The sequence below is a fragment of the Durio zibethinus genome, chromosome 7 (genome assembly GCF_047325235.1).
Source record: "Durio zibethinus cultivar Kanyao isolate XHJ-2024 chromosome 7, ASM4732523v1, whole genome shotgun sequence".
NCBI classification, from domain to species: Eukaryota; Viridiplantae; Streptophyta; class Magnoliopsida; order Malvales; family Malvaceae; genus Durio; species Durio zibethinus.
This window is the reverse complement of record NC_143168.1, coordinates 11,407,486-11,430,783: the sequence shown is the minus strand read 5'-3', so window position 1 is coordinate 11,430,783 and position 23,298 is coordinate 11,407,486. Positions and strand designations below refer to the sequence as shown.

General features: G+C 32.0%; 2 protein-coding genes across 9 annotated transcripts; one reads left to right on the top strand and one right to left on the bottom strand.

Annotated features, from left to right (window-relative positions):
- Positions 1–216: 216 nt before the first annotated feature.
- On the top strand, positions 217–8,502 carry LOC111276700 (uncharacterized). Of its 4 annotated transcripts, none has more exons than XM_022862444.2 (4): positions 217–894; positions 1,942–3,198; positions 6,118–6,616; positions 8,085–8,502. In XM_022862444.2, exons 1-4 carry the CDS (start codon positions 287–289, stop codon positions 8,169–8,171), a joined length of 2,451 nt encoding a protein of 816 aa, XP_022718179.2. In that variant the 5' UTR covers positions 217–286; the 3' UTR covers positions 8,172–8,502. The 4 variants fall into 4 exon arrangements, with proteins under 4 accessions (XP_022718179.2, XP_022718181.2, XP_022718178.2 ...); XM_022862446.2 differs by lacking the exon at positions 8,085–8,502 and having other exon boundaries at positions 218–894; positions 1,942–2,855; positions 3,075–3,198; positions 6,118–6,864; XM_022862443.2 differs by lacking the exon at positions 8,085–8,502 and having other exon boundaries at positions 220–894; positions 6,118–6,864.
- On the bottom strand, positions 7,619–15,754 carry LOC111281725 (uncharacterized). Of its 5 annotated transcripts, none has more exons than XR_016343451.1 (4): positions 8,968–9,534; positions 8,796–8,871; positions 8,068–8,132; positions 7,841–7,912 (listed from the first exon to the last, which is right to left on the bottom strand). XR_016343451.1 is itself a non-coding variant. In XM_089763474.1 (4 exons), the coding sequence occupies exon 1, from the start codon at positions 14,745–14,747 to the stop codon at positions 13,917–13,919; it is 831 nt and encodes a 276-aa protein (XP_089619600.1). In that variant the 5' UTR covers positions 14,748–15,754; the 3' UTR covers positions 7,844–7,912; positions 8,068–8,132; positions 13,160–13,353; positions 13,424–13,916. The 5 variants fall into 5 exon arrangements, 2 of the variants coding, with proteins under 2 accessions (XP_089619601.1, XP_089619600.1); XM_089763474.1 differs by lacking the exons at positions 8,796–8,871; positions 8,968–9,534 and adding exons at positions 13,160–13,353; positions 13,424–15,754 and having other exon boundaries at positions 7,844–7,912; XM_089763475.1 differs by lacking the exons at positions 8,796–8,871; positions 8,968–9,534 and adding an exon at positions 12,689–13,153 and having other exon boundaries at positions 7,619–7,912.
- Between the last annotated feature and the right edge of the window lie 7,544 nt (positions 15,755–23,298).

Genomic DNA, 23,298 nt, shown 5'->3' with positions numbered 1-23,298 from the left:
ATAAATAACAGTCATAACAAAAATTATTATGGAAAATTCCTAAAAAAGATAAAATTTAAGAAATTTTTAGTGACATTAAAATAAAAATTCGAGTGAGGAACAATAGTGGATTCAACCAAATTTTTGGGAGAATTATTCCAACACGGATGAGATTTAAAAAAAAAAAAAGGTAATAAAGAGAGATATAGAAGATATAGAAAAGGAAAACATTAAATAAAGCGAAGTGTGAAAAAATCAATAAAATAAAAGCACGATATGTGAAAGGCAATGTTAAATAAAGCGAAGTATGAAACAAATAAAATTTCATGAGAAAATAGAAAAATTTTCATTTGTATCCCTTGCCTTCCCTCCCGTTGTTTTTACCTGGCTTCCATCATCACATCTTGGAAGCAGAAGAAACCTAAACTTGGCGGAAATGGAAGCAAAGGAGGAGAAGGAGAAGGAAAGGAACAGTGGAAAGCGCAAAAGAAGGGGCTTTTCTCCTTCTCATTCCGATGGTAATACCGTAATCTTCCCTCTGTTACTGGCCGCTGCTCTCTCCCGCTCGAATACTCATACAACACTAGTCAAGAAATGCTTAACCAAATTCCTTTCCCATGGACAACCAATTCCCACTCCCTTTCTTTCCCTTTGCCCACTCCTTCTCAACTCCAAATCCCCCCAAATCGCCATCCTCACCGCCCGCATTCTTGGGGCGGCTTCTCTCATGTCCTTTCAGATGAATCAACAGGTCGTTTCTGACTCTCCAACGCTTAAGGCTTTGATTTCTTTGATGCCCCCTTCTCATAAGAATATGATCGTCTCCATGGCTGCCTGCGATGCCCTTTTGGATTTGTGCTCCACTTGTGTTGCCAGACACCGATTGCTCCATTTCTCTGCTTTGGAAACTCTCATGTCGTTATTTTCTTTTCTTTTCTTTATAATTTTTCATTCCCATCAAGTAGTGATCTCATTTCAATTATTTTCTTTGCTTATATTACTCGTACATATTATTTAGAGTGACTGCAACCTTACCAAGAAGAGTAGACAACTATAAAAATAAGCGGTTGTTGTGGGTGCCATAAAAATCTTTGAACCTCTAACATTACACATATACGTTGATTAAAAGAACTGAATGCTGTTGACAATTGCCATTAAGGGTAAATGTTTAGTTTTGTTTAGGGTCTTTATCTTGTCATTGTTGATCATAAATATGCATGGTATGGTCGATAGGCAACCAAACTAAGAAATGTTAACCACAATTATGTCTTTTCTCGCTTTCCATTGCCATTGAGCTTTAAGTCATATCATCAATTGCATTTGCCTAGTTTATTCACATAATAATTGGTAAACATATTTATTCCTTTAAAACTTCATTCTGCTGCTGAATAATTACAATCAACCATTTAAATTGATAAACATGGATAATTCCCATTGTTTTGAGAATTATTCACTTTACATTTTTTTTGTAAAAGGGGCAAAAAGCATATAGTGGATACATGACATATATGTGCTGACTCATACAGCCACAAATATTATGTTGGTTATCTTACACTTAACTTGTAATAAAAACATATAATAATGAGAAAAAAAAAAAAAAAAAAAGAGAATAACTAAGTGAAGCGTTCTTTTTGTTTCCTATGAAAATATAAGCTTTGAAATGATTAAAACATAAAGTAAATAAATTTTGGACAGACTGTTTGGATTAGTTTCTTTTGTTTCTAGTAGAACGTAAAATTTTCCACGCAAAAGTTTTCAGGATTTTATCAATATGTTTGAAGAATACTCCACTGCTAATTTGTTGCTTCATTTTTCCCTCAAAAGATGTAGTTATAGTCTCTCTCTCTATATACATATATATATATTTATGTATATTCATATTTTTGCTTATATTGTTCTTAGGATTGTTAAAAATTATAACTTGAGGTTTTCTTTCATGTAAGTTGACTTAATTTCTATCAGGTTTGCATTCCTTCAGGTTCGAAGATCATCAATATTGATTTCTTTAGGCACTGGAGATGATGTGAATATTGCTTCTCTCAGGATAGTCTTCCAAAGAGGTGAACTTCCAGTATTACTTCTTAGTGCAGCCATCATTCTCATCAATACATGCAATATTGAGCAGTTAAGAAAGATCCCAAGCAAGCTTTCTGAATGTTTTTCTGTCTTTTTGAAAGAAGTGTGGAAAGAAGCTCACAAACAAATGTTAAAGGGCAATATTTTAGGACCCGGTCAAGGGATGAGCTTATATTTCAGCAGTGTTACCATCAATAATCTGGCAGAAAGCATTTTTAGGCTTTCCATTAATGTTGATCAATTTCCAGCTCTTATGCCCAGTGAGATGGTTAAAAGAAGAATATTTTGTTTTAGTGAGGATGATTTCAAACGTTTCATATTAAGCCAGTGGGAGGTCTTACCTTGTGTTGTAAGAAGGTTCTCAACTGCTTCACTGGAGGCAGAAGAAATATTTGCATCACTTATGCAAACTTTATGTTCTAAAGAGTTTTTTCCTTCTGCTCTCTCTTCTATCCTCCAAGGTCTAACTTCTTGCCTGCCTATTGATTCAGATGAATTAGACATCCTTAGTTTCCTGATGGAGGTTAGAAATAAATTGGGTTGTCCTCTTATCAATGAACAGGACATACGGGTTCTAAGAACAGATAACCAATTAAAACAAGAGGTGCGGTTTTTTGAAGAAAATGTGGACTCTTGCTTTGTCAAGGCTCCACAAATTTTATGTGCAGATGATATTTTAAAATTTGAAGAAGCATATAACAAGGGTTATACAATTGCTTTACGTGGAATGGAATTCCGCTTTGAAAATTTTGCCCTTATTGCAGATGGATTAGCTTCAGTCTTTGGTCAACCATCAGCAGGTGCCAATTTGTACTTGACTCCACCTAATTCTCAAGGGTTGGCTCGTCATTATGATGACCATTGCGTATTTGTCTGCCAAATTTTTGGATCTAAGCAATGGAAAATATTTTCTCAGCCGAATGTGCAGTTACCTCGATTATATGACCCTTGCAACATTCAAAATGGTGAAGGCATTGATAATTCAAGAGCTGACTGTTATCATTTTTTGCTTAATGAAGGTGATGTCTTATATATTCCCAGGGGTTTTCCTCATGAAGCATGTACACATTATAGTAGTCCAGATGGATCAGCTGGGCTTTCTTTGCACTTAACTCTTGGAATTGAGGTTGAACCTCCATTTGAGTAAGTAAACTTTTGATAAGTGTTTCTTAAATTCTAATGATTCAAGGTATAGGGTTACTTCGATGAACCATCTTTCCTTGCATCCTGAATGATAATGCCTCTTCACTGAATATTTTTATTGTTTAATTTACATTAATCATTTTAGTTTGCTGAGATTAGCTCATGATATTGGTGTTGCATGCTATCTGAAACTCACTAAACTACTTTCATTGGGATTACTACTTATGGCTAGAAAAATATTACTCACTTTTTATTGGCATCATTTATCGTATGACACACAGCATGTAGCTCGTCTTGCATGCTGCTCATGTAAAATGATATGTTAGCTATATATGACCTCAAAACTAGATCTATCTATTTCCTGGCTTATGATAGTTAACAAAAGGAAATGGAAATAAATTTATAATGATGTTTGCTGCCAAAATGTACCATATCATCACATACACAATAAATGCAAAAGCCATTATTGTTGTTTTTAAGATAATTCATCCTAAGAGCTTTAATTTCTTGTACGATTTTGTGTTAGATTTTCATAAAGGTTCTATATGTATTCATCTTGTATTAATGAGCTCTCTTTCTTTTTTTCTTTCCTTTCTATTTATTTAAAAAAATTTTTGTTTTCTATTTTTTTCCATTGTGGTTTCTTAAAGATTAGCATATCTCCATGAGAACATAGTGCCGTACAAAAGAGGGAATAATTTGTAATTTTAGATGAAGTTTTGCTGTTAATAATTTTACATGATAAACACATAGGTTTTAGAGCTTTGCTCATTTTTGAAAAATTTCTTTGCATTTTGTCTCCTTAAGATATCACAAGCTATTACCAAACTCTGTGAATTGAAGCTGAGATTGTCATGTACTACATGATTGTCCAAAGCATAATCATGTGCATCGAAGATGATTTTTGGCCCTCAATGTTTTCTGAACCTGCACAATACTTGTTTATATCATTTTCCAAGTGACAGACTATATATCATATGTACCACACACCAGTCCAAAATCCTTTTTTCCTTTTCTTCCTCTCACTGTAGATGTAGTTGATGATAGATTGAAATATCTGTCTGGAAAACTTGTATTTGAAGTGATTGATAGAAAAAATTACCCTTGATTCTTATTTTCTTGGTGATAAGCTCCCTTTATTAGATGGTTGACATGTGAGGTAGTCCCCATTTTATATCTTTAGTGTTTCTGTTGTTAGTGCACATGGCAAGGATCTGAATTTTTAGTTAATGAGCAACTGACTGCGACATGTGTCTCGTTTGATAGGTATCCTCTGTTTGGACCAACATCAAATTGAAAATTACTTATGATTGGTCAAAGTGTGTGTACTGTAGTTTGTTAATATGGTGAACTTGAGTTTCTATAGCACTTAAGTCACCTTTTGACTACAAAGATAATGGATAATAACTTGGATATAGAATAGATATTTTGAGAGAATAACTTGGATACTTGCTATTTTCTGAATCTAGGACTACAGTATGATGAAACCATTGGGTGATTCTCTGTGTTATTCCACCCTTTTTTTTTGTTATTTTTACATCTTCTTAGCTATTGATAACAACCTTAAAATTTTGTTGCTTGAGTCACCCTTTTTTTGGTTATTTTCAGGTTAAGGTTTGAGTTTGATTCTAAAGCTGGTACCTATATTACTTCTAACTAGATTAGCAATTCAAGTTTTTATTAGGTATTGACAATTGGGCTATTGGTAAGATTTTTGGGTTAGTTTTTAATTGGGTTAAGGTAGTATAGTTTGTCGTCAGGTTCCAATCCGGGTATCTCAAATTAGTGGGTACCTTGCATATCTTTATAACACTATTTTTGGTAGGAAGGAAGGAAAATGGAGAAAAGGAAAAAGGTGAGGAAAGAAAAAAGGAAGCAGAGAAAGGAAAGCTATTTTCCCTTCATTGTGTTTGGTATGAAAGGTGGAAAATAGAGGGAAAGAAAGGGGTTATGGTTAAAGTTGTAAGTACAATTTTTAATTTAAATGGAATGAGTGTTTTCCTTCCACATTTGGAAGGATTGGATTTGGAGAGAAGGGAAATGTGCAAATCCACTCATTTTCCTTCTTTCTTCCCATTTCCTTCATAGCAGACGAAAGAAAGATGGAAAGCAAGTAATTTTTTTCCACCATCTTTACTTCCTCTTTAACTCCTACCAAACACAGTGTAAGATTGGTATTCTTACTACAAGAATAGTTTAGCATTAATATCGTTTATATTTCTCTTATACATCAATTGCACTTTTGACTGTATTATGTTTGTTTTCCAGTTTTCATGTTTCTAAATTTAGCTATTCACTTTCATGGTAAAAGAAAGTGTTTGTTGATGTTTATGGTTTCTGACATGAAATGAATTAGGTCCTGTTTTCCTTCCCTTTCATGTGAAATTTCAATATTGGTTAAAAATTATTTTGATTGATTGCAGTGATCATTTAAAAGTTGATGGCTTATCATTGCACATGGGGTGACCTATGTTGATGACAAAATTATTTAGTTTAGACATGTATGTCTGTGGGACATTAGGACAACATATTTGGTCAATGTCTGTGGGCATCTCTCATATATTTAATTGTCATGATCAAGTTTATGTTGATGATTTTGAGTGGATAGGATTTATAACGTTTGAATTTTTTGCTATAATTCTATTATCAGAAGGATCTTACTTGGTTGCTATTTGTATTTGATTAGTCTTTGGTACTTTCTTTTTCTTTGGGATAGGGGGACTTTGGACCCGTCATCAACCTATGCTATGCATTGGCCACATGTATATTGATATTTGATTACATTAAATGAGGGTTCAGTATTTGTGGCTCTGCAGTTCTAGAAATTGTTTTCTTTTTCAACGAAGAAATTATAATACAATTGTGTTAAAAATAAGATACATTATTTCTCATACATTCTTTCCGTCATTATAAACACAGGTGGGAGGGGTTTATGCAAGTAGCCCTGTTTTATTGGAACCACACTCAACATCAGCATCATCTTTCTTTGAAGTCTTTATCAGGAATTCTGAATGCCATGTCCGTCAAGCTGCTGCATATAGTAATTGGGTTAATCAGTGATTCCGACCCTACATTTCGGAAGGCATGCTTGGTTGCTGCAGCTTCTTTGGAATCAGACGCTAATAACTGGCTTGATCTATGCCAAAAGACAATTTTCAGCAATTTGATTGAAAAAATTAACAGAGAGTCAAGGTTTTTGGAAGCATTGAAGAGTGTGGAAGTAGCAATTCAGAGAAATGAAGACCCCTTTCAGCGGATAAGGTGGCTGCGATCCCTCAATCAAGAGGGGGAAAGTGTTGAAGGATGTGAATGGGTTGTAGCGCCTAGTGGGGTTCAAGATATATTCCGTTTATATGTTGAATACAAAGAGATGGCAGAAACTGTGTTCATGGAGGTCAAATCTAAATTCTGTAGTCAGGTATCATATGACCATGTTACTACAGTCTATAGGATATTGCATGAAAAGTACAAGAAGGCTAGAAAGCAGTATATGAACGGAATGCATTCACTGCATTATGTTTGACTGCAATGTAATGCATATATATATATATATATATTGATATATATTGTATGGCCTTTTTCACCAATCTTATATGATATGAGACTACAAAGTGAAAGGCATTTTTCATACAATCTTATAAAAATCTCACTTCATTCATTTCAAGATACCAACATATGGCGTTTTGTCTCCTTTTTTTCTACTATATGTTGTCGAGTTGTTGTGTAGAGAGCTTTAAGCTTTATTGGTTTTACAATTGTTTTTGGAGTTGAAGACAATAGTTTCCTTGGCAAAAATGTAATGTAATAGCCATTTTTCGGTTATTTATTTTTTCTTTTCAAAAGGAAGAAAATGTAAAACAAAAATAGTTATATACATTTTCTTTCTTCTGAAATTGTTATGCTCCAATTTGTATCGTTTTTGCAATATTAACCTAATGCAAATTTGCTTTTGATTTTTCTTTCATTGTAAATCTTAAGAAGCAAAAAGCAAGTGAAAAAAAATTGCTACTAATAAAAATATGCAGTTTTAGTGAATGGAATTTGAAAAACTAAATCGAATTATGGGTTGAAAGAAGCTCAACCAATTATGGGATGGAGTAAATCCCAAACGACTCTATTTTCAGTTTTTGGCACATAAAAGACCCAATTGAATTTTTCTTCTTTTTTTTTTTTTTTTGGTAAAGCAGAAACCCCATTGAATCTTTTTCACAATGAAGGATAGTTTTATCTCATCCAATAAATTTTATTAGGTTTATCTTAAGATTTTACAAAAAGGTACTGCACGAGAATTTAAGACTGAGTAAACAAAAACCATTGGTCTAACTTTTGGAGATAGCTATCAAAGTCCAATACTTGAAACTCAAATCTAAACCAAAAAGAGAGAGAGAGAGAGAGAGAGAGAGAGAGAAACCTCTGGTGGTGGAAGGAAGCAAAAACTATTTTTAACCTAATTGTGCATACACTCATGTATTGATTTATCGTAAGATACATATATGTAAGCATCATTGTTTTGCTTAAAATGAGAAATGAAGGAAGAAATTCATGGCTTAGGATGTTTGGGGGTCGGGGTTGGATGAGTTGTGACTCCATGGTAATCTATATGGTAATTAACAACCTCATTATCATCATCATCATCCATAGTATTGTCATTGCCCCTTGAATATCCGAGCCCCATGGAACCCTTCCCTGATGATTGCCAACCCTCATCAACCACCTGCATTCATTAATTTAGAACTTCGAGTTTATAATAATTAGTAAATTGATTTAAGATTTATGCATGTAATACTTTTTTTTCCTTTAATTTGTTTGAGGAGTGGGCATCCTGAAAGCTAATTTTCAGAAGAACCAAACGGATATGATGTTTGTTACCTTTGCTTTTGCTTTAGGATATCTGTTTTTGTGGTGAGGCAATGACATCTTCAGTGATCTCCTTCCTGCAAGAGAGATCGAAGAAGAAGAAGAAGAAGAAATGAGATAGAAAGCAGCTGTGAGGAGAAATAACAGGATGATATGCCAAGACTTCATTGTTTATTGCAGAAATGACAACTTTTCTCTATCAACAAATGGAAACATTATATTTATTTATACTGGAGATCTTCAATGCAATTGATTTTGATGTTGAGAGGGGGAGGGATGTGATTCTCAATTATTGTTTGAGGGGCTGGGTAAACATGTCTGAGCCCATGCCCATCATTCTGTTGCTTGTAAGACTTGGAGAACTCTGAGTCGGAGACCGACCAAAACAACGTCCTCCAAGACCATCTGTCTCCTTACTGTTCTATGATTATTGCTGCTCTTGACCTACCTGATTTTATATATATATATATATATATATGTAAATACGTACACACATACATACATAATTCATACTCATTTGCATGTAAATTAATAAGAGTTGAAATACATAATTCAGGAACTTTAAGAGGGAAATTAAGGAGATGTCAGCAGATTAGGTTACTCCTAGAAAATAATCCAAGCAATGGAAAAAGCCCTTTGTTGAATATATATTGTTGTGTTCGAGTGTAAGGGTAAGGGTAAGGGTAAGGGTAAGGGCAGTGGATTCACATGGTTGTTCCATGTGAAACAAAACAACTCACCGTTGAATTATTAATCCATGTTTTGTGAAATGTCATCTTCAGTTTCTTCATTCTCTCTATTTAACTTTTCTTTTCACTGTTAAGAAGCTTGAGGTGAAGTAAGATGAATGTTATAGTATAGGAGGTACATTGAACCTTGAATAATATAATATAAATAAAAAAAACTTTTTACCTAGCTAATCTCTTGCAATTTATAAAATTCTTGGGGTAGCAACTTTGTCCTACTCACTCTTCCCTCATAGTTATCAACAAAGTCTGCTCAGCTTTCTTCTGGAATGGGAAATGAGGTACTGCTAAAAGAACTAGACTCAAGAGGCTTGGAGATTAAAGATATCTGAGCCTGCCTTCTGAAACATATATGGTCCTCTTTTAGCACAAGTAGGAAGTATTCTGGGTTTAGATGATGATGATATGGATAAATTTCAAGAATGCAATTAACAGCAATCTAAATGATTAAGTAACCTATTGTACCCTTTTTTGGTGCTAAGGGGTCATAGCCCAGATATTACATTGGAATATTCCTAGCCAACACCTACAAGGTCAGCTAATAAGACAAAGTTCAAATACTTGGGAGGGTACACCAGATTAATAAGACCCAATGGTTGTGTCAGACTCCATTTTGCTATTCAGTCCGCGGCGTTGTTCCTTTCTCTGTGAACATGCGAGATTTTCCACTGCCATTCTTTTTGAAGATCTTTGATAGCCCACACGAGGTTAAAATGAGGGTGATTTTCATGGACTCCATTCTAGATCATGTTAACAGTATTTACGGAGTCCGACTCAATTTCCACGAATTTAAATCCTTTAGTCCAAGCACAAGTAAGACCTTGGTATAAAGCCCAGATTTCTGCAAGATCAATGCCAATGTGAAATGCAAAACCTGCCTTCCATTTGCCAAAAGAATCCCTTATCAAGCCTCCTGCTCCAGCTGTGTTGTTTTGTTGATTCCAACTTCCATCAATGTTGAGCTTAACCCAACCCTCACTTGGTCTCTCCCATGCCATCAAAACTTCGGATCTGGGAATTTGGCTTTGATCCTTTTTTATGTAGTTTGCCCATTCATTCAAAGCTCTAAAGATAGTTGCCCTTTTCTAGTCATTTGTGGAGACTCTCCCTTCGAATACAATAGTGTTTCTCATTTTCCAAAGAAATCAACAAGTGTAAGAGAATACAGCAGGCCACTGCCAATCCCCTGTATACTTTTTCTTCCAGTCCAAAGTATTAAGATTAACTCAATCAAAAAGGTTACAGCTCCAGAAAGAATTTTGTTGTTGATCATTACAAAGACTTTTCCAAATATGTTTAGCCTCAACACAATCTCTCAACACGTGCAAACTGGACTCCAAGGGTCGTTGCAAATTTTACAACTACTATCCTCCGTCAAATTCCTTTTCTTTCTATTTTCATTGGATAGTATTCTATCATTAGAAACAAGCCAGAGAAATGTTTGAATTTTAGGCACCACTTGTATCTTCCAATTGTTTTTAAACAGGAGATTCCTATCACTAATATTCTCAAATAGGCTTAAGTAGGCAGATCTAGTTGAGAAATTTCCATTAGGAGTGAGACTCCAAATTATTTTATCGAACTGGCTATCATTGAAGCCCACAGGAATAGCAGATATTTGATCAATGATTTAAGGAGGCAGGATCATACCAAGTTTATGAAGGTTCCATTCACCATTAACAATAAAATCACTAACTAACCTGTTATTTGGGTGTGAGGAAAGAGTTGCTAGAAAACGATTCTTCTAAGGTTACTGTTCCTCAATCCACTTGTCTTCCCAAAAAACAATCATGCTCCCTTCGCCAACTCTGCATGTCAGTCCATTCTCAAGAACAGGTTTACCATGCAAAAGACTTCCCCAAGTATAAAAAACATTCCCTTTTTTTTTTTTAAATTTTGCAAGGAAGTGCCATACGGATATTTTCCTTTAATTAGCTATACCCACATAGCATTTTCTTCAGTGGTTAGTCGCCATCCCAATTTAGCTAAAAGGGCATGGTTCATCTCTTTAGCTTTCTTGGGACCAGTCCTCTGTTCACCTTAGGCTTGCATACTACATCCCAACTCATCAGGTGGATTTTCTTTTTCTCCGGTGAGCTACCCCAAAGGAAATATCTATTAATTTTGTCGATATACTTGCAAATAGAGTTAGGGACTTTGGTCGTTTGCATGGTATATATAGGAATTGGAGCTCAAGCAGCTTGGATAAGGACTGCTGTACCTGTTAAGGAAAGTTTATTAATTTTCCAACTAGCCAATCTGACTTGAACCTTTTCAACAAGGCTTCAATATGTTCGTTTTGAGACCCTTTCATGTATAATAGGGACTCCCAAATACTTTCCCAGATTACTGGTTCTTGGAATGTCAGAGATACCACTAAGTAGCCTTGCTGTTCTCTCCTGAGTATTCTTGGTGATGAAAATTTTTGACTTACTGAAACTGTCTGTCCTGACCATTTCCTGAAGGTTTCAAGAGCTTCTTTAACAGTTTCCACCTGATCTTCTTTAGCTATAGAAAATAGCACCAAATCATCAGCAAAACATAAGTGGGAAATGCTTGGGCCTTTTACATGAAGCTTTCACAGGTGTCGATTTTTTCTTTTCTACTCTCTCCAGGATGATGTGGGATAATCTTTCCATTCTAAGGACAAATAAATATGGAGATAGTGGATCTCCTTGCCTTAATCCCCTGGTAGGATGAAATTCTTTAGTTTTTTCACCATTCCAAAGCAATCGAAAAGTTGTTGATGTGATACAGGACATGATAAGGGAAATAAAAGAACTACTCAGACCAATCTCTATAAGAATCTCATGAATAAATTGCCAATTCATCTTGTCATACGCCTTTTCAAGATCGATCTTCCATGCAACTGCACCAGTTTTCCCCTTTTTCTTTTTTAAAGAATGCATCATTTCTTGCACAATAACCACATTATCAACAATATGTCGTCCAGGAACAAAGCTGCTTTGGGTGGGACCAGTAAGAGTAGTAGAACAATCCGAATTCTTTCCCCTAAAATCTTAGTGACGATTTTATATACCACATTACGGAGACTGATAGGGCGAAGCTGATTCATATTTTCAGGACGGTTAGTTTTAGGGATGAGGGTAATGAGGGTTTTATTGAGACCCTTAGGAATTGAGCCAGATGAAAAAAATTCATGAATCACCTTACACAACTCTTCTCCTACAACATCCCAATTCTTTTGGAAAAAACAAGCTTGGAAACCATTAGGTCCAGGAGCCTTATGTAGTCCAATGCTAAACAATGCATTTTTTATGTCATCATCCTTGACTGGTCTATGTAAATTTTCTAACTCTGCTCTCGTGAGTTTCGAATAGGCAATAGTGATGTCAGGTCTTTCAATATCAAACAAAGTTTGATTTTATAGTACCTTGTAGTGATTAAGAGCAAGTTGTTTAAGGCTATCAGCTTCAGTGATCCATTGCCCTTCATGATTTTTTAAGGCCTGTTTTTGCTTCTTCTAACAAGGGCTAATGTGTGGAAATAGCTAGTATTTCTGTCTCCAGATTGTATCCACTGCTCCCTTGATTTTTGAAACCATAACAATTCTTCTTGTTTCAAAATCTGTGTATACTCAGCTTGGAGTTTTCTCTCAATATTCCAAAGAAAATGATTGGGGCTTTGGCATAAAGCTTTTTATACCCCTCTAATTCTAGCAAGGATTCTTTGTTTAGAATTAAAAACATTCCCAAATGTAGATTTATTCCACTCAACTAAAGTAGTAACTAGGTTATCCAATTTGACAGGACAGTCATCAGAATTGTGATCCCAAAATTCCTACACAATTCTTTTAGACCCATCATGAAGAGTCCAAGCTTCTTCAAATCTAAAAGGTCTTAGATTAGGAGAAGGATTAAGAATACCTTCCGTGTTTAGGAGAATCGGGCAATGATCAGATTTGACCCTTGAGAGATGTAGGACAACTGCTTCAGGAAATATAAGTCTTTCCAGGATGCTGTACATAAAACTCTATCAGTTCACTCCCAAACTGTAGATAGTCCTCTCGGAGACTTGCACCATGTATATTTTGGACCAACAAACCCTAAGTCAACGAGCTCACAACTGTGTATCATCTCTTGGAATCTCTTACATCGTCTTACATCCATGTTAGAAATGTTGGATTTATCAGAAGAGGCCGCAATCTCGTTGAAGTCACCTCCAATTATCCAGGGCATATTAGTTTTATTTTTTGTTTCCTTCATAATGTTCCACAACTCATCTCTGAGTACTGGGATTGGGCTACGATAGACTGTAGTAAGCTTCCATTGTGAATTATTTTTTGTAACTGTTGCCGTGACAGATTGAAAAGTTATTTCTTCCAAGTAAATATTAACCTGAGCATCATTCCATAACAACGAAATTCCACCAGCAAACCTAATGCCATTCCCAATTTTCCACGGAGGAAATCCAATTCTCTGAATAATGTTCTCTGCCCTGACATTGTTGACCTTGATCTCCAATAAACCAATAATTGTAGGCTTGTGTTGACTAACAAGATCTCTGATCGTTCTTACAAAATCCTCACTTCCTGCACTAACATTCCAAAATAAGACTTTCATAAAAAAAAAAAAAGGATTTAAATGTGATAAGTAACTCACAGAGTCAGTTAACTCCTTCCATTGGCGTATCATTGCCAGATTCAATAGCCTCAGAAGAAGAAATACTTCTGCTTCCAGAACTATCAGTGGAAACGGTGGTATCAAGTTCCTCTGGTCCTCTATTTCTGGCATCAATATTAGCTCTGGTTGAACTAGTGATGGTCCCATCAATGTTGATAGTGGGGTGATGGTTAGATTCTTTATCAACCGTTTCCTCTTTAAGAGTGGAGACTTGGTTAATTTCTTCAACAACCAAACCCTTTTTAGGAGGATGGTTCAAAAAAGGTTGGGTGGTGCTAATATAGGGCGGAGAAATGGGAGTGGGTGCTGTAACTAGTGTTTTTTGTAATCAATGTTCTGTTCGAAAGATGATGTTTGGAGAGGATTGTTGGGAGTGGAAGTGGTCAAAGGGGCATGTAGGACAACTGGCTTGCGAATGGTTCTTTTTTTGGAAAGGACTTTGACAGTAGATTTTTGAACACTGCTTAAAGCTCTAGTGGTAAAATGGGTGGGGGGATATGTTGTGTGCTTTGACTGAGATTTGAGTCAAAAAGAGACCCAGCACCGTCATTTCTGCTAACATTGGTAATATTCGCAAGACGGATGGAAGTTTGTTTCCCTTTGTTCGATGCTTTTTGGTGGCCCGCTTTGGTTTGAGATCCATTTGTAGGAAGTCACTTCCTCTTATATCCACATTTTCTTTCATAGACAATGATAATTCTTCCCCAGTTTCTTCCAAGATTTGAAACCTGGATCCAGATCCCTTCTTAGGCCCCTGATTACTAATCTGGGCCTTATTGCCATTAGAGTTCCTTGTTCCTCTTCGTGTAAGCATCCGGGGCCCAAATTGAGAGCCCTCATCTGCTTTCTTCTCTGCCTGTTCCGATAACTTCTCTAGTGGAGTAACCGTTGGCACGGGTTCAATGGTAGGTGAAGACTTCATCTCTGTTGGCTTGTAAGTTGGACAATTCTCAGACTTTTCTTGGTGGCCGTATGTATCACATTTGAAGCAAATATTTTCCAGGCTTTCATATTCCACTCTTTGCCATCTTGGTCCAATCCCAAAGCCACCAAGTAATGGCTGTTTTAGATCAAGTTGAACACAAACCATGGCCAACTTACCTCGTACGGAATTTTTAGTATTCCTGTCGATCTTTAAAGTGTTACCAATAAGATTCCCCATATCTTTCAGCATCTTTGTGTCAAAGAATTCCATAAACCTGGTAAGCGAATCCAAACTGCAGCAGATGAGATTTCTTCTTCTCATGGGTTGAATAATGGTTTCCATTTCTGGACAGTTGAGTAGTAGCCTCCAATTAGCCATGGTCCTTCAGTTAAGATGTGAACATAATCCTCCAATTTTTGCACCTTAACCAGATAATAGTCATTACCCAAATCCACAGGTGAAATCTCCTCTTGAAGCTTCTAGATAACTTGTAGTCTATTAAAGAGAAAATTAAAACCAAAGGATTTACCCGAGGTTTTCACTATAAGCGTTTTCTTCCATGGTTCACATGCTTTTTTAAAATCTGCAACTGAAATATGCAGTCGCGAACCTAAACCAGATCTATCAGACATTTGATCGAGGTAGGGGATAACCAATTCCATGTCACCCAACGCTTCATCCCACGAAAGCAATTTCGCACCGTCGCCATGGAGAAAAGCTTCTTTAAAGGATCTTTGACTAGTCTCTTCACCTGGTGGTTTTCCAATTTCCATTTGTTCACCTTCATTTTCTACAATACGAGATCTCTTCAAGGCAAGGAGTCGGCAGGGTCCATCACCAATTTGTCCCTTGGCGGAGGGGGTTGTACCATCATAAGGAACCAAGGCGGTTGACGGATGACGAGCGTAGAAAGGTAATTGTTTGTCCTAAGGGTTAGAAGTAACTTATTGCACTTTGAATTAAAAATGTTTTACCTTATCTCTTGTGCAATGATATGTCTATAAATGACTCATTTCCTCCTTACTAGAGTTAAATGAGTGAGATTTTTTATGAATCTTTTGAAAATTAGCATGGGATCAAATTCACTGGCTTTAACTCCCATTACAAAAAATCTGTAATATAGTGACACTCAAAAATCTATTAGTAAAACTAAAAAATTCGTCAATATAACATAATAAATTTTATACCAACGATTAAAATATGTATTTCAATAAATTTTTAATTGTCAGTATATCTCTTATCGATATAGAACTATATTAATAATTTTTAAAATATCAAAATAACTCACAGAAATATACTTACGGTTCAAGACCATCAGTAAATACATATCTATTGATATAACATCTATTGTGTATTTCATCGTTATATCTTTTACCGACGGTTAACACCTGTCAATATAAACTTATATGTTTTAATTTTTTTTACCTATATCAACGGTTGATGCCCATTAGTATGGACTTGTAATTTTTTTTATCTATACTAACACTTAAAGCCTATAAGTATAGATTTGTATGTTTTAATTTTTTTGCTTATACAGAAGGCTAGCACCCGTTAGTATAGACTTATATGTTTTAATTTTTCTTATCTATACCGACGGGTAACGCCTGTCAGTATAAACTTGTAATTTTTCTTACCTATATTGACGCTTATCATCCGTCAATATATACTTGTATTTTTTAATTTTCATACCTATATTAACGATTAGATACTGTCAGTATAGAATTGTATGCTTTAATTTTTCTACGTACACCAACGGTTAAAGATTGTCACTATAAACTTATGTGTTTTAAATTTTTTATTATATTTTATTGACAATTGGTGACTATTAGTATCACCTGAAATATTCTAACGATTAAATGCGTTAATATAAATGTTAAGACGTTAGTAAATTTTTTAAAAAATTATATTTTCAATTATTAATATTAATTTATTTATAATAATAATATGATATGTTTTCATATAAACAAAAAAAAAAAAAAACACAATAAAGTAAAGAATATTTAATAACATTAAAACTATACATAAATTATTTATAATCCATAAACTTAGTATAAGTGAAAAACTAAAGTCATTGTACCAAGTCTGATAAAACCAATATCGATAAAACAAATATAGATAAAGAGTTACACCACTTCACCCTAAAAAATATAATCATAAGTTTGCACCATCAGATACCTAAAAACATTTTGATCACTTTAAAACTTCAATAGAACTCTGAACAAGATAATCTTAAAAAATCTGTAAACCAACAAACAATTGCAAAACCACCTCAATAAGAAAAAACATACATACACCTATTACAAGCCCTTTTCAAAACCAAAATATTTTAATTCATACATAATATCATAAGTCTTGAAAAAGTTAACAAGTGTAATCACATCATATAACTAACAAGCTCAATGAACCCAACTCACAAACAGTATTCAATAAACCAATCAAGCATCACGAAAAACAACAACCTTATTTCAACAAAATGCATAACATCTAAAACAAAACCAAATCCCCCTACAAACATAATGCTCAAAGTAAATAAATAATTTTCTAAAATAAATATTACCATCATAGATTTCTACAAAGAAGTATCTGCATAGCATAAAAAAATCCAATTAGAATTCTTGTAAATTATCTTATATATATATATAAGGTAAAAAGGTAATCACCCATTTATATACCAGCAAAAATAATTTTATAAATATCCTATTTATTAGTGTAATGCATGAATGAACAAGAAATAACCTAATTTGCATGCCTAATCTCCTCATTTTTTTAGTTTAATTCTAAATAACAACTTAATAAAACCAACCTAAGATTATTTTAGTCAACAGAACTATCATTGAACAAATATTTTCATTATAACATTCAAGTCTACAAATATAAAGCATGCTTACATCATAAAAAAGTAGTTTCAAAAGAAAAAAAAAAGGTAAAAAAGTGTTCTCAAGGAAAAAAGAACAGGTTTTAAATCATAGAATAATTTAATGATTATGGCAAAGATGATGAGTAATGTTACAAGAACATAATTACATGATTCAAAACCTAGATTCAAAATTGATTTTGGCATTCTATCTAAAAAATAAGTATCAAGCATTCCACATATATATCGTGTGACAACAAGTTTACCATTTTCATTTTGGTTAGGTTGATGACTTGAATTTGAAGAACGATAGTTTTCACATGTGATTTCTAGAGCATTACTAGCATTAGGAACCTAAAAATAATTCAAAAAAAATTTAAATAAGGTTCAAGATTCATGAACAAGATGATAATTACATATATATAAACTAAAATAGACGTTATATATACCTCTATATTCACCATATGAGTAATAGTATTTAAGATATTCATATTCTCATTAAGAAATTATCTTTTAAGTACTGATAAAACAGTACTTAAAGTTTCTTTCAAGTCTTTAATTTCAACATTCAATTCTTGTACCTTTTTCTTATGCTGAACCAATTTAGAAGATGGAGGATCATATTATTTAGATGAAGTAGATACTGTACCCATGTAACGAACACACCTTTTTCTCTTTGGTCCTTTAGCTTTTGAATAAACATCATATTTTCATGAACTCCTTTTAGAATTTTCAGCACTAGTTTCACTAAAACCTTTTTTCATGAGTTTCTAAAATTTTAAACAAACATTTTAGTATAAAGAAACTAAACATAAGTAAAAGCAAGTAATAACTAAATTAAATATCACAATTTCAGCTGCATTGTCATTCATAACACTTTTCATCTTTACGTGTACGAGAAAAAATATACACCTCAACACATTATGGTGAAATTCCATTAGCTTTTTGTTTTTACAAAGGTACAACATTAATTATTATAATAACAAAATCGCGCATATAAAAAGTAAATTTTATATTCATTTAACTGATTACAACAAGAAAAATTGATATATGACCAAGGTTTGAATGATCCTCGAGAATGATTTTGTTCTTGTGCAATGAGGCTCATTTAATTTTGAGCGGCTTATTTTGTTTGTCTCGCTTTGTTCCTTTAAACAAATGAACAAGAAAAGATATATTATAATAACCTTGTAATTATTATCATAATGTTAAAACAAAGTAAATAGTATAGTTTGTAAAGATTTATCTTCGCTTTATTAGTCAATCAATGTGCAGCAAAAAATAAGAATAAGAATTAACTTTTGTCTACTCGAGAATTAGCAACCTTTGCAGCCATTTCCTCCGGTGTCTTGTGTTCATCATAAAATTTAGACTTCAATTTGTTCTTCCATTGCCTTCATTTAGTACCTATGTTTCTTATTGCCCAAGACTTAAAAGCAAAGAAATTTTAAAGAAGAGCAATAATAATAATAATAATAATAATAATAATAATAATAAAAATAATAAAAATAAAAAAACTAAGATAAAAGGAAAGTACAGCAGCATGCATCTAAATGACGAGAAATAGTAAATGTAATAATAATAATAAATATTCACAATTGAATGTATCATTTCTTAGCAAAAAGATTTCAATGAAAAGCAAACATTGAACTCAAAATACTATGTAAATGTAGACATAAAAAACCAATTTCATAATAATCAATAACAAATTTAAAAATAAATAGCATTTAAAACTTAAAGGATCGATCATATTATGTCATTAATTTAAAACTTAAATTAAAACAATAACATTTAATTTAAGCACTAAATAAAATTTGACTATGTAAGCATAATGTCACATTTTCATTAAGAATAATATTTCAGACATACCTTATAATTAAACTTATATATTTTCATAATGTCACATTTTCATTAAGAATAATATTTCAGACATACCTTTAGAATTACACTTATATATTTTCAGGAGAAGCACAACCAATGAAATAAGCAATGTGACCAAATGTTGTTTTGCATCTTGCACAAGCTTTAGAATACTGCACAAAAAAAAAAAAAAAAGAATCTCATTATGTTGCCAAATGCTAGCACCATACATTTAATTGAAAAAACCAACTACCAAAATTATACAACCACCATATAAACCATTATATATTTTTATTATATATATTTAATTGAAAAAGCCAAACAATAAACAATTATATATAATTTAAACAATATATAAACAATAAACAATTATATATAATCTAACATATGTAAACAATAATATATAATCAAACAATTATTTAAATCTTATTATGCTACCAAATGCTTTATTATATATATTGAATTAAAAAAGCCCCTATATATATAGTATTTAATTACAAATGCCACCACCGTAAATCACATTTTATTATAAACAATTAATTAACTTACTTACAAATGTTGATATATATATATATATATTTGTCAATAGATAATAGATTCTATATTCAATCAAAATTGCAGATTTTTCTTCCTCATTTTACTCTTCAAGAAACCATAAACAAAAACAGAAAAACATTATCCCTGGTGATAGAATGAAAATCAAAGATGTTGTCATAGAACTACACGCAATTAAGGTAATGTTGCTTTAGACAAGGGTTTGTGAATGGGAAAGAAAAAAAAACAAACATGTTACCATCACAAGATCAGTTTTAATTGAATAAACAAGAGAGAGGTAGAGGATAGAAGGAAAGCAGATCAAAACAAAAAAAAGAAAGCTACAGATGTGAAATAGAGTTACCAATGTAGGGTTATTTAGGTTTGGGTTTTAAGGAAATAGGGAATATTTGAAATAACTCACAATTGCAAAAGGACAAAATCTGGGCAGATTATAAAAATTGTGTAGAAATGAGGGATTTTTGCAAGGAAAACAAAGTTTTAAAGTTGAAAATTTAAACAAGGATTTTAGCTATAAAGTTAAAAAGATCAAAGGCGAAGGACAATGAGATAAGATAAGCTTCAGGTAAGGTAAGGACTAAAAGGTAAGGTAAAGATGGTGGGAACAAAATTTTCACTACTTTTGTTTTAATAAGTTTTTATTTTTTTTTAAAGGTTTTCATGCCCAAAACGTGGGAGTGTAAGGATCAATCTTTTTCAAGTTTTTCTTTGAGCATTAATTGGATTTGTTTTGCATAGAACTCTTACATATGTATCATTTGGAGAGAATATTTTATATAAAAATATTATTTTATAAAAAAAAACTTTAACAAATAACATAAAAAAAAATATTTATGTGCAAGACATGAGAGCGTTTTGTTCGTGAAATCATGAATTCCAAGGGAAATGTGATACCTAGAATTTTTTTTTATTTTCAGGGTATTTCGTGTTTAGATTCACTCGTTTGGTTGGAAAAAAATTCATATATATTAAATCTTTAATAATTAGTATAATCTCATTAGCATATACGATGGTGACTTAAATAATCCAATTTTTAAGTAATAGAGATTATTCAAGGTATTTTTTATTAGAAAATACCTTAAATAATCTTTAGAAAATCTTGGCATATGGTTATTTAAGGTGTTTGTGGCAAAAAATGCCTTAAATAATCCTCTTCAATTTTTATAAGAGGATTATTAAAAGCATTTTTGGTCAAAAACACCTTGAATAACCTCTAAAAAATTTTTATAAAGGATTATTGAAGTTGTTTTCTACCAAAAATGCCTTTAATAATCTTTCATTTTTTATAAAGGGATTATTAAAGGCGTTTTAGCCCAAAAATGCCTTTAATAATCCCTTATAAAAAATTGAATGAGGTTTTCGAAAGCATTTCAGACCAAAAATGCCTTAAATAATCTTCCTTTAAAATTTTATGAGTGGATTATTCAAGGTATTTTTTGCCAAAAACATTTTCAATAATCTCTTTCCCCTTTTTTTTAAGGATTATTCAAAGCGTTTTTGGCTAAAAACGCCTTGAATAATCCTCTTCAATTTTTATGAGGTAATTATTCAAGGTATTTTTACTCGAAAAATTGCTTGAATAATCCCTGAAAAAAAATGAATGAGGTTATTAAATACGTTTCTAGCCAAAAACACATTTAATTAAAAATATCTTGAATAATCTCATTCAATTTTTTAGATGGCCAAAAACACCTTCAATAATCCCTTCCCATTCTTTTTGGATTATTGAAGATGTTTTTGTTCGAAAACACCTTGAATAATCCATTAAAAAAATTGAATGAGGTTAATCAAGCGTTTATGGCAAAAAAGGCCTTAAATAATCCTTTTCAATTTTTTATAAAGGAATTATTGAAGGTATTTTTTGTCAAAAAATACTTTAAATAATTGCTTACAAAATATTGAAAAAGGTTATTGAACGCGTTTCTGGTTAAAAATGCCTTGAATAATTCGTAGATTATTCAATATATTTTTGGTCAAAAACACCTTCAATAATCCGTGAATTATTCATTTGGAAAGGATTATTCAAGGTGTTTTTTGTCAAAAACACTTTCAATAATCCTAACGTTTTTTTTTTAATTATTATTTAAGGTGTTTTTGCCTAAAAAACACTATGAATATTCCATTACAAAAAATTAAAGGTATTTTTTTGGTAAAACATCTTGTGATCATTTTTAAAATTTATTTCCCTTTCTTGAACTTTGGAATTCCAAATTGTTAATACAGTGGATGATAAATATTATTTTGTAGGAAAAAATTTTTTTTACAAATAACATAGAAAAATATTTATATGAATATAAATACTACTATGTAGATTATTTATAATTTGACTATCGATTTAGAATAATTTTAAAAATTTATGAAATCATATTAAAACTGAAATATTAATTGAAACCAAATTAATATAACATTTAAATTTAAAAAAATTTTAGTCTAATATTTAATTATAAATTTATTAATTAATATAATACTTACAAATTTTATTTAAAACTTATTATCATTTAAAATTAATTAAGTTACAAATTTTATTTATTAATAATTATAGTTTTTATCAAATTATAGTTTTTGAAAATTTTTATTAGAAGAAAATATTATGAATTAATATTTTTTTAAAAAGAAATTTTGAATAAATATTTTTTGAGCTTATACTGACGGTTATTATAAATGTCCATATGTAACATATTTATACTAACGGATATTTATATACCATCAGAAAAAGTTTACATATACCGATAGTTATACAAAGTGTTGGTATAGGCATTGTCTATACTGACAGTAAAAAAAATTCGTCAGAATAAATATTTTTTACTTACATAATTTAATCGTCAGTATAGATAAATGTCAGTATATAGCTGTTGGCCTTGAATTGATCTTTATTTTGAAATGACAAAACATTAAAGTTAAATAAACTTGATCAAGATTTTGAAAAAGATTTATTTAGTACATGTTCTTAAGTTTTATATTTTGGTACTAAATAAAAATATGATTTTCAAAGCTTAAACAAACATTTCTTTGTTTCATATTTCTCAAACCAAATTTACTTTTAAAAATTATTTATTTGAGCTTAAATGAAAGTCCAATTGTTTTTTTTTAAAGTGAACTTATTCATTTTGGACTTAATACAATTTTGACAATATTGGTTTTGAGAAATAAATTAACTTAAGAAAGCTGTTTTACAATAATACAGTTTTCCAACATTGAATTTATTTTATTTTTTTGTATTAATTCACAAAGTTTTAATATTTGAATTTTATGTAGTTGGAAAGCTCTTTGAGTCTACTTTCTAATGGATCAAACAAAATCAAAATCCAAATTTTTTAAGAAAAAAATTTGAATTTTTACTAGACACTCTGCAGTTGTCAGAAAAATTGCACAAAAGATAAATTTGAAAATTCACTATAATTCGTATACAGTGAATTAGGTAACTTTATATGGATAGAAATCTCTTTAAGTCTAATTTTTAAATCTTCAAACGGTTTGTAATTTGGATTTTTATAACTCAAGTTATAATCAAATTAGTGAGTAGAGTACAAAATAGAAAATTACCACCCAGCATGGACAGGATCGATCCCCTCTAGAAGGGATCGATTGGTTTTCAATCAGAATGCCCCATGACTGAATTTCCAGAAAAGGGATCGATCCCCCCACATAGGGGATCGATCG